Source organism: Chaetomium tenue (assembly GCF_020726465.1).
Source record: "Chaetomium tenue strain MPI-SDFR-AT-0079 chromosome Unknown F5144scaffold_4, whole genome shotgun sequence".
Taxonomy (NCBI): domain Eukaryota; kingdom Fungi; phylum Ascomycota; class Sordariomycetes; order Sordariales; family Chaetomiaceae; genus Chaetomium; species Chaetomium tenue.
Genome location: NW_027117332.1, coordinates 4,377,991 through 4,388,460, shown reverse-complemented (window position 1 = coordinate 4,388,460; position 10,470 = coordinate 4,377,991). Strand labels below are relative to the sequence as shown.

At 52.8% G+C, this 10,470-nt stretch overlaps 4 protein-coding genes across 4 annotated transcripts; 2 read left to right on the top strand and 2 right to left on the bottom strand.

The window, feature by feature from the left end:
- The first annotated feature begins 392 nt into the window (after positions 1–392).
- Positions 393–841, top strand: F5144DRAFT_574967 (uncharacterized protein). The gene has a single exon (XM_066789052.1). The coding sequence runs from the start codon at positions 476–478 to the stop codon at positions 824–826; it is 351 nt and encodes a 116-aa protein (XP_066643839.1). The 5' UTR covers positions 393–475; the 3' UTR covers positions 827–841.
- An 801-nt stretch (positions 842–1,642) lies between these two features.
- Positions 1,643–2,674, bottom strand: F5144DRAFT_513326 (uncharacterized protein; the record flags this gene model as incomplete). Its single annotated transcript, XM_066786576.1, has 1 exon — positions 1,643–2,674. A coding segment is annotated over one exon (1,032 nt), but the record flags the coding sequence as incomplete, so codon positions are not given.
- Positions 2,675–3,284: 610 nt separating this feature from the next.
- F5144DRAFT_630511 (uncharacterized protein) lies at positions 3,285–6,149 on the top strand. The gene is made up of 3 exons (XM_066792423.1): positions 3,285–3,878; positions 4,470–5,891; positions 5,985–6,149. The coding sequence occupies exons 1-3, from the start codon at positions 3,404–3,406 to the stop codon at positions 6,041–6,043; spliced, it is 1,956 nt and encodes a 651-aa protein (XP_066643837.1). The 5' UTR covers positions 3,285–3,403; the 3' UTR covers positions 6,044–6,149.
- Positions 6,150–6,837: 688 nt separating this feature from the next.
- F5144DRAFT_621406 (SNF2 family N-terminal domain-containing protein) lies at positions 6,838–10,416 on the bottom strand. Its single transcript, XM_066792060.1, has 12 exons — positions 9,932–10,416; positions 9,273–9,868; positions 9,121–9,216; positions 8,861–9,051; positions 8,759–8,792; positions 8,478–8,656; positions 8,314–8,426; positions 7,675–8,282; positions 7,444–7,617; positions 7,219–7,369; positions 7,055–7,144; positions 6,838–6,986 (listed from the first exon to the last, which is right to left on the bottom strand). Exons 1-12 carry the CDS (start codon positions 10,265–10,267, stop codon positions 6,948–6,950), a joined length of 2,607 nt encoding a protein of 868 aa, XP_066643836.1. The 5' UTR covers positions 10,268–10,416; the 3' UTR covers positions 6,838–6,947.
- Between the last annotated feature and the right edge of the window lie 54 nt (positions 10,417–10,470).

Genomic DNA, 10,470 nt, shown 5'->3' with positions numbered 1-10,470 from the left:
CGTCCACGACGGTTCCTTGAATCCTCGCAACGTCGATTCCCTCGTTTCCCGTCTCTGATGCCTTTCCGCTTTCCAGTCTACGCAGCCTCCGCAGCCGTGTCATGATCTCATCCGCCACTACTTGGGAGACCGCCTCGTTTGGTTCCTTGGCCAAGTGGACTATTGTCCCTGCAAGTACCTCGTCTGATTCGTCGTGTAGAGGGTTGGGGCCATTGTAGATGTCATCTTCCATCACTTCGTCGCTGTCCTTCGTTGTGATTGGTTCGGCTCCTCCAGTAGGTGGGGCAGGCTCCCCCCGTGCAGCATTTTTCCCAGCCCCGGGCGCGGTCTTGCCCTTTCCTTTGCGAGCCATCGCGACGAGGCGCGACAGATCCCGCAACGGGGAAACTACCGTCGGCGGTTAGAGCTTTCTGAGCTCGATCGACTGGTGGTAGTTTCAGGCGTTTTGTTGCTTCTTTCGTGCTTTCGGTTTTTTATGAGTCGCAGCAGTATTTATCTATTTTCAGTCTCGCACGCAATCCAAGTACATTATGCACGCCTTCTGGTTCTGGTTCCCATTGTCGATCTCCAGGTTCCCGGGTCTCACTGTTGTGACCATTGCACACCTACCTTTTCCGAGCCTGACCATGCTTGCCCTCCCCCTCCCCCACCGGTTCCCGGGTGCTGCCCGGTGACAGATCGTAATTCTCCGTGGCAAGATCGCTTTGCTGCCGTCTGGGTCCAGATCGATCGGGTGGCCAATGTGGGATATTGGCAGGCTGATATTGATTGCTTCCCCACACAGGGGATTGGTTTGTATGGTCCTTCGTCATGGCCCTATGGTTAATTGCGATGCTGGGACGGGTTGGATGTAACCAAAGGTTATTGTCTGTAATGGTCGCCGGGGTGAGAACTCGGGTCGGATAAAACCGGGACATGACCTAGCCTTGTCTTTCAACGCGCTCTTCCGCGAAGGTGGAGGGGATACGTGTCTAAAACGAAGTACCCTTCTTGCCTGGGATATCATATGGTATTGTAAAGTATGGCTCGAACGCGCTTTAAGTGATATGGTCCGTTTCTTGGGGTTGGATCGCATTAAGAATAGGTACTGATCCTGCAGGTAGAGTATCTAAGGATAATAAATAGGTAATATGGGCTAAATGTAGGTCCTTTTACGGTTGAGAATAGGGCAATGAAAGTACCTATGGATGGTTCTTGGACTGCAAACACACCATTCAAGTTCTGGACTCTTGGCCGAAAATAACAGAGAAAGAACATGTAGTATGGAGAGCATGACCACAGAACAACACCGAAGAGTTGTCCACCAACGCACATACGGGTTAGGATTGTCCCAGAAGGCGTGCCAAGCATCCCTAATCCTGAGGATGTACTTCGGAAAGGCATATGCACCGGATGAGACATTCACATGGAGAGAAGGTTGAACTGTGGAGAGTTTGCTGGGCTATCGAGATACCTATGGGGCAAGCAAAACTCTGTAGATACATTGGATGAAACGCGTCGCGTCTCTCGACCCTCCCAACCCTTCGTTCCATGATTCCATCCATGATCTCCTAGAGTACATGTAGCCTAGTACCACTACCGACGCGCGAGATCCTTAATGTATAGCCGTAGCTGGGCTTGCTGGTGTCTATTTTCTGATTCGGTGATGCGCCACGCGAACGTAATAACGATTGTCTTCGTTCTCGTCATCCGGTTCCACTGGTTTGATCAGAACACACCATAGTCTGCAATGCTTGCATTCGCCGGAAAAAGATAGCGAAGGGGCACCCTCAAAGGCCACATCCCGGGCACAGAACCAGGATCGTGACAACTTCAGGTCCATGTATTCCTTGAGCCTGGCAGCCCGCGCAAAGAGATCTTGACTCTCGCACAGAGACTGGAAACGGGAAATAATGTAGTCCTCATTCCAGAGGCCCCCGTCTGGGCATGGAACAAGCCGATTCAAAAATCCTTCTGTTAGCGAGCGCCGCTTGAGAAATCCTCGCAGCTTTTTCCGCTGGTCAGCCGTCAGAGCTTCCCGCTCGTTCTTGCGACGCACATGAACCGAAAGCGCCGTAGAGTCAAAGATATCACTTTCTTCCATCTTCCTCTTCTTGCGGTCCGGCTGTCTGATGCTTGAGAGAGCTGGCGCATGTGCTGCAACTGGATCAACGTCGATGATGGTGGCGCCCTTTTTCATCTCGGACAGTGACTGTTGAATGGCTACAAGCCGTCCCACGTTCAGGTTCTGGGACGTGTCGAGTGTCTCGCAGATACGGAGAGTATCATCAATCTTAGTTTCGCTCCGCTGAACCAAAGGTTCTAGCCCGGCGATCTGGTCAAACTTTGTGGTGAGCGAGTCGAGCTTTGCCTCCATTCGACCCAAAGCCTTGTCTCCTTCTGTGTTCTCATTGCCGGATTTCTCGATGACGGATCTCTTAACGTCTGGCTCCTCAACGATAGAGTCCTTGGCGGGGAGCTCTTCAATGATGGCTGCAAGCTTGCCGAGGTCATACTCAAGAAGTCGGTAGACGCGCTGGACTTGGGCGAGTGAAACCTCGAGGTTCGTCGCAACGCCGGCGAGATTTGTATGGCCTGTTGAAGTGCCCATGGACTCAATCTTCTTGTTCAGTTGTTGGATGACGGTGCGAAGCATTCCGTCCGTTTGTTTGACGCTCCGCTGGAGGCTGTCCATATTGGGGAAGTCAGGTTGTTGTTTCTCGAATAGATGGAGTTGTTGGTGGATTTTCCGGGGTCGGCTGTCACTTGGCGGATGTTGACGGGTGTGATTTGGCGTTACTGAAAGTGGACGGACAGAATAACGTGAAGTAATGAGAGTTTTGATTGAATCTGATTCCGACCCTCGATTCACCTGTAGCACTCTCAGTGCCACCGAGTTGGAATTAAGTCGTGAATTGGAATTTGTGGCAGAGGGCCTCACGAGGAGGAAATGGGGGGCTAGTCTCAGGAAAACAGAGCTTTTATGTTGGAGGGAAAGAGCAAAAGAATTCTAAACGGCGGTCTTCGCGAATTAATGTCCTTGGGACTGGATTCATTGGCATTCCATCCGGATTAATTATCTGCTTTCTTCCAGTTTCTACCTATTTCCGAATTCCTACCTCATGTGGGTAAGTTCTGTCACTAGGAAACACAATTTATTTTTTTGATATTATCCTGTTAATACTAAACTCGAGCTTAGGGTTAGAACTTGATTACCATGGACCCTCGTAGTGCCGCTCGTACTCCCGAGCCTTCTCGGTCATCTCGGCAAGGCCTGCTGTGGAACGCAAACTTGCAACAGCGAAGCCTCTTTATTCTTTCATTCCTTCCTGGGGACTGCCGGTTCGTTCCTCTCACTTCCAGCTATCATTAACCATCCTAGTTCCTGATATAGCACTCACTTCTTCGACACTATTGGCCAAACATGGCTCATCATACAGGAGTCTCTGAGGAACATGTCCTCGGGGAGATCAAAATCCGCAGGACCCCAGTCACAATCAACCTGTACGACAGCCGCCTCGCTCACACCGCTACGCCCGGCATAAAAGTCGTGGACGGCAAAGTCGAAATCACTAGCATCGGCATTCCTGGAAGCGGCGAGCAGCTCTCCTCGCTCCCCGGTCTAGATGTTGAGCCTAGCGGTCAGGAAACCTACAATTATATGCTGCCGTACAGGGTGGTGGTCGAGCCGGAATGGACCACACGCTACTCGCACTACTCCTACGCAGACGGCACTAGCATTAACCGCATTTATGTGCCCGTGGAACCGTCGGAGGCTTCGGCGGAGGAGGATATTGGGCGCGGGGCGTGGGAGGACACGGGATATGACGGCCGGGAGCCTTCTCCTCGTCTGGAAGAAGAGGAGAGAGAAACCCGGCAAGATACGTGGGAGAATCGTCGTGAGCGAGAAATGGAGCATCGCCGTCGCAGGAGGGAGACAAATGACGACTGTTGTTGTTGTATTCTGATGTAGGTGAGGTTCGGGCCAGCCCCGATCCAAACTAGTACTCAACAACGACATTCAAGGGCATATGGTTTGCTGCCGCGGATACACAGTCAACAAATGTTGGATTTAACTTACCCACCGCGTCTCCATTCTGCCTTGGGTAATGATGAACATCCCATCCCCGTTCTGACAAGCTGACGAGCACGCATCCAGTCATGACCAATTGAAGTGTGACTGAGTTTGCTCAGCTGCGGTGGCGGGGCGGCACAGCCCAACCCCTGAGTACCGAGGTAAGGTAGTATTGGGGGCCAGTCGCGCGACAGGGGGCATTTGATCTCCGTTTTGACATACATAAAGAGCTTTTGGCTCCGGTCCTCGACTCTCTGCGGTTACCATTACCTTCTGAGCCCACAATGTCGTTGATCGATGTCCACGAATTATTGAAGTGCTTTGAACTTGAAAGAGGACTGGTCCCATCTACTTCTTTTCCAAGCTACCTTCCCGATGGCTCCTGTTGCTGGGAGCCTCGCCGACACCAACCCAGTCAGCACCGGCGGCGTGGGCCTCGAATGCTCAGCAGCCACGCCGTGGTCGGTTTTCCTTTTTTTCGCCTCCAACTACCTAGCACACTGCGCGACGATAAAGCTGTACCCCGGGTCGAGCACGACGGACACGGCCGTGGCGGCCATTCTGGCCCTGTTCATCCCGTCGGTAGGCCTCATCAGGGCACTGTTCTCGATCGGGCGCTATTCTCGCTTCAGAAAGAACCGCAACCCGCTGGAGCGTGCCGCCGCGGCGGGAGCCCTCCGCATGGTGGTGCGGGCCGAGTATTGGAGACCACAAGAGGGAGACCGCATCAGGCCGGTGCTGAACGCTGAGGGCGAAATACGCCTGGCCAATGGGCAGACGTTGCCCAAGCGCTCGCCGGACGCCTCAGACAAGGACCGCACGGAGCGGCCGGGCGTCGACCCCGAACATGTACCGCTCATCGACGATGTTCGTGTACGGGAGCAAATTGAGGACCCTGTTCTGGAGGACAGCCGGCGTTCGGCGCCCTATTCGTTCGTCTGGCATGCGGCATTGAACGTGAACAAGTTTCACGGCAAGGCTCTCGTCCCCCACGGCTACGACTGGGTCGATGTGCATGCCGAGGCGAAGATCTCGTGGGCCGAGTCGAACCGGCCGGATGACCGTTGGATTGTGGGCCCACCGCCTGATATCAGCTCGCAGTACAACTGGGTCCAGTCTCTCATCGCCATATTTCAGGTTGGAAGCGCCGGCCTAACACTTTACCAGTCCCGCGGCGACCAAATCGAACGCTTCGGATACGCTGCATATGGCCTCACCGTAGTGCCGTATCTCATCATGAGTGTCGTGAACCTGATGGCGCAAATCGCCACGGCAGACTACCCCAACGTCTACATGGTTGCTAATGAGGTGATGGAGGAGGCCCGGAAACGCGGGGGCGTGTTTGATGGAGTGACTGGCCGGCTAGAACCAACGGCTGGGACTGACGACGCCGAGGAGCTGGTATATGAGGTGAAGCCACGAGATCCACCGGGGCCGGATGGCGCCGTCCAAACCTTGCTGGCGCGGGTCTCCGGTAGCGATGTGTACCCGCCGCTAATTGCCTGCGCAAAGGCGCATGGGGACTTCGTGTCTGAAACTCCAGAGCGCGACCTCGTCGTTTCCGCCTACTCGCCGTTTGAGTTATATTCCTCCTCATCACCCAAACCTTGGTTTGTGCTCGCCCAGAAATGGAGAGTGGGGGATTTCATTTTGCCGCTTCTGCTGAGCGGCCTGTCCCTGGTCGTGATCGGGGCGCTCACCAAGTTTGACAGCGGGAGGAGCACAACGGACCAGCGCGGATGGATTCTGAGTTGGGTGGTTGTTGGCATCGCCGGCGGATGGCATGTGGACAGCTTGACTCTTTGTTTCAATATCTTTGCCAAAATTGGGCTTGGAGGTCCGAGTCTGTTGCGAGTCAGAATTGTGCTTATATTGCTAGGAGGTGGTTTGTTTATTCTTTTAGCAGGCCTTTTCTGCGTTCCAGCGATAGGCGGCTTTGTGGCCGTAGCCGGCATGCTTAGAGAGACTGGCATTTGCGAGGCTAAATAGACGAATAGTTAGTTATTAGTATGTACACTTGATTACGGGCCTTCGATTCTCAACATTAACTTGGGCAACGGTAGCATCCGGGCAAAGAAAATAAATACTCCAGGGCTATATCTGTTTTGTTGACTCAGTGACTCGGCTGATCGCACGTTGTCCTGCCTGGCGTCGACGCTATCAGGTTAAACGCCCGAGTCGTCGAGATTAGGTAACTTTTCTGCGGGCGGTGTCAGCACGACTGATGTTGCTGTTAACGTTGCCAACTCGGCGGGCGAACTATATGAGCAAGTTTCATCGTCCTAGAAATAGGATTCCTGACTCTCTGCTGGGCTCATCATCCCTACGAACCCCCACAGCCCACCGGGTTTTCATATTCTCCAGTAACAACAAATAGTGAGAGGTACATGCAAACCATCATAGTGCCAAATCAATATCTAATAACACAAACCGGAGATCCTTGCGGTCTCATGATCTATATATCGACAGCAACCTTCTTACGGATTGACTTATCCTATTCGTTGTCCATCAATACGAACAAACACAGATAAAAATAGAGAAGCCCTACAATCTTTCTTGCACTGATTGATCACCATCATATGGCCCAAACGGTTAATTAGCTCTGCAAGTCGTTTCATTCAAGGGGCGGCCCTTGTGGCTCCAAGAGACACACTAATATCACCACACTTTTGCCTCTCAACCACCACATACGACCATACCTACTTGAAAATACGGGATCCCGTCCGCTCTCCCCGAGTCAAACACGTAAGGGCCAGATCAGTAGTTGGGTCGGTGACGACCAGCGAATCCCTGGTGTTGTATGTTTTTGAATTTTTGTTGCTCCTCTCAGGCTCATCCCTACTACCACTTAGACAAACCCACCCAGTCTCCACATTCTCCGACAACAACCACATCAACGAACCAAGTCGATATCCAGCACAAATCGAAGATCCTAGCAGAGCCCACAGTCAGTTTGAACCCTAGTTAATCTCCTGGCCAAGGCGGGGATGTGTGTCTTACATCCAACGTCTCCGACGCTCCATCGCGCGACGCACTATCCAGCGTGAACTTGGCCAAACCTCGCTTCCTCTTTTGAATCTGGACAATGTTCTATCCTCACGAGTTAGCAAACCCAAGCAGCCCCGTCGCCAACACTTATGTCTGCCCCGGGCTGTTCAACTGACTTCTTCAACCGAGTTCTTGACCACATATCTGATGATGGTGACGGCCCGTGTCTGGCCCATCCGGACTGCCCTGGCGATCGCTTGCTCCTCGACTGAGGGATTCCACTGCGGCTCGACGATGTGCACGTAGTTTGCGGCGGTCAGGTTTAATCTGGGCGTGTTGACTGTGTTAAGTTGGGCTGTGTGTTGGTTCGGGAGTGGGAGCTGGTTAGTGATAGTACTCACCCGACAGCGCCGGTCTGGACCGTCATTAGAAGGATGGGCACGTCTGTGGCCTGGAACTCTTCGAGGATGCGGAGCCTCGCGGCGTAGTTGACGCTGCCGTCAATTCTTAGGCATCTGCCCTTGAGGTTCTGTTCCAACAGGTCCAGTGTTGTGACCCAGGATGAAAAGACGAGGCTGGTAAGTGAAATTTGGTTAGACAGTCCTTAGAATTTGGGGATGGGCCTTCCGTACCTCTTGGATCCATGCTCCATATGATTTAGGCGGTGTACTAACACTTGGATCTTGCTCGAAAGGGCCAAGTCCGATGCTTGGTTGCCTTCCAAATTTCCCTGTGGTGACAACATTTTGGGTGCGGGTGTCGGAGACGCCGAGTTCACCCTCGAGAGCAACTGGCTGCCGCACCCCGAACAAATATCGTCCTGCATGGCAAGTTCGAGCCTGTCCTCATCTGTTCCATTACAGAACTCACAACCTTCGGAGCCAAGGTCGCTTTCGGCAGCGGCATTGGCCGTTGGGAATGTCCCATTATTGCACAACCTTCGGAGCTTTGTCATGGCGGTGAACAGGATGCTGTACTTTTTGATTTTGACCTGTGAGCTGACGGAGTCGTCGATTTCACGTGCGCATTCTGCCATAATCCGGTTATAGAGCATCCTCTCTCGCTCTTGCATCGTGATATCGACCTGTTCAAAACTCGGCTTGGGGAGTTTGAGAAGCTTCTCATCTCGCCGCAGACATATCATGCGTAACAGTTCTCGCAAGTTGGAGGCGCCAGTTAGCGGATCTCTCGCCAGGGGTTCCAGAATGTGTCGTTGGAAGATAGCCGGAGATGAGAAAGGCTCAAAACAAAAAAAATCCGAGCAATGATACGAGGTCGTCGAGACTGTTTTGAATCGGAGTTCCCGTCAGACACCAGCGGCGTGCTGACTCAAGGCCAACCACAGCTTTAAACTGGGCAGAGCTCTTGTTACGAATCCAATGTGCTGTATTGAGGTAAGTCAAATGCCTGCTGGGTGGTCGAGTGTGATTCTTGCCTTCATCGAGCACAATTCTAAACCACTCAATGTTATGCAGGACACCCCGGCTCTTGAAATCAGCCGATAGCGTGGCATAAGTGGTGAGAACCAGGTCATAGTCGGTCAGGTGAGCCGGGGAGGGTGGACGTCCCTTGCCGTGGAACTTGCATGTTTTGAGAGTGTTTGGCTTGACGTGTCTAACAACTTCGGTGTCAGCCAATTTTCCAAGCAATGATAGTAACCTGTGGGACCGGACCGCATGAATGAGCCAAGGCAAGGCAGGCACAAACACCACTTACTTCTCAATCTCTGACTCCCACACGTTCAGGACCTCTATCGGACACTAGGTAAGTAACATACTCACCTTGACCAGCCTCTTTGAAGTGAAGTGAGATACTTACGCGCCGAGCTCACAACAACCAGCGTTGCTCTGGACCTCAAGCCGCCTTCTTCGGATCCTGAGTGGAGACACCACTCTCTGGCGCAGCTCAAGCCTGTGACAACTGTTGAGATCATGGTAAGGGTTTTACCTAGGCCCATCGCGTCGGCTAAGATTCCGCCAGTCGAATATGACGGAATATTGTGGGTTGGTCTGTGTCTGACGTTAGTCGGACCTGAGCATGCTTCTGCACTTGTCAAACACCCCAGGGTAAGCACGCACGGTATGTTGGTTAGGTTTCGCAATCTCTCTTTCATCCACTGCGAGTGTTGTTGGTTCTCTCTCTGGTGGATGAAACGGAGGGCAGTAGATTGGTGACTTTGCCACGTTAGCCCCTGCAATTGTTTCCTGTGGGTAGGGTAACCAGGGCTTACGCGGTCAATTTGGTGAGAAGAGCACTCAATTCGTCGCCTGCTTGAAGAGTAGGGCCCTGGGGAAAAGTAGTGTCATCTAAGGATCCGAGGATACCCTCCACTTGCTCCGAGATTGTTTTCGCTCTGAGGTCCGTATCCTTGACACCAACAAGGTGTGTTAAATCTTGCATATTACTCTCGATCCGAAAGAACTGAGGATTGAAATAGCCCTTGCAGCTGGGTTCGAGAAAGAAAGGGTGCTGAAGATAAGCGGAAACGGCAGAAAGTGCTCCTCCGACGTGACTAGACTTTGAAGGTGGTCCATACACGTTGATGGTCAGGGGCACAATGCCCTTGGTTTGGGGTTCCTTTGGCCCGTTGGAGATGGCTGCTAATTCGATGACGCCTGTCGTCTTTACGCCTACCATTCCGTCAAGACTCCGGAGAGCCCGAGCGGTGATCCAGTCGAGCTCGGCAACAATATCATTGGATCTAGTTGACAAAGCATAATGCAGACCAGAGCGAACGAGGTTGAGTAGATAGAAAGTTCGGTCGCTTGATAGTAGCAGTTGCTTTGCTTTGCTGGCAGGTTTGAAGCGGGCCTTGGCCTCGCATAGCTAGGTAGACCACTGTTAGAGGTACTCATCTTTTCATTTTTCATTTCTGAAAGTTTTCCTCACAGCCCCGTAGCAAATAAGGTGCTCGGCCTCGCTTCTGGCATTATGCCCGCCGCCAAGGGGAGTTGGGGCCCAGTCCATCGGGAGCACATCCTCTTCGGCTGCATTTCCAGGAGTAGAAACGGAGCGAGTGTCGAAATGGAGGGTTAGTTCTCGGGATGGAGGACAGGAGGACGGTAGCGGTAAGGTTGGGTGTGTTTCAACCGTAGAAGCTGATGCAGGTGGGGGGAAGGGCCCGAGAGGATCAGCCGATGACCGAGGTCGTTTGGGTGAGTTTCTCGGCGAGATAGCGTCCTCCTCGCCATGCCGTTTTGGAGGTCGCAAAGTGTCAGATTCCATGTCGAATTGATCAACCGAAAACCTGGAACAAGGCGCACAACCGGACGTCGATTCCCAGTGTCGTTCGAGTCTCGTTGAAGCTTTGCTTCAATTTCTCCATCTCGGGTCTCCCCGCTCGTGTAACACAGTGCTGCTGCAAAGGCGGGCTGTGTCAGGATTTCTAGAGCGAAATCAGCGAATGAGCCACTGCACGCCGTTGCCAG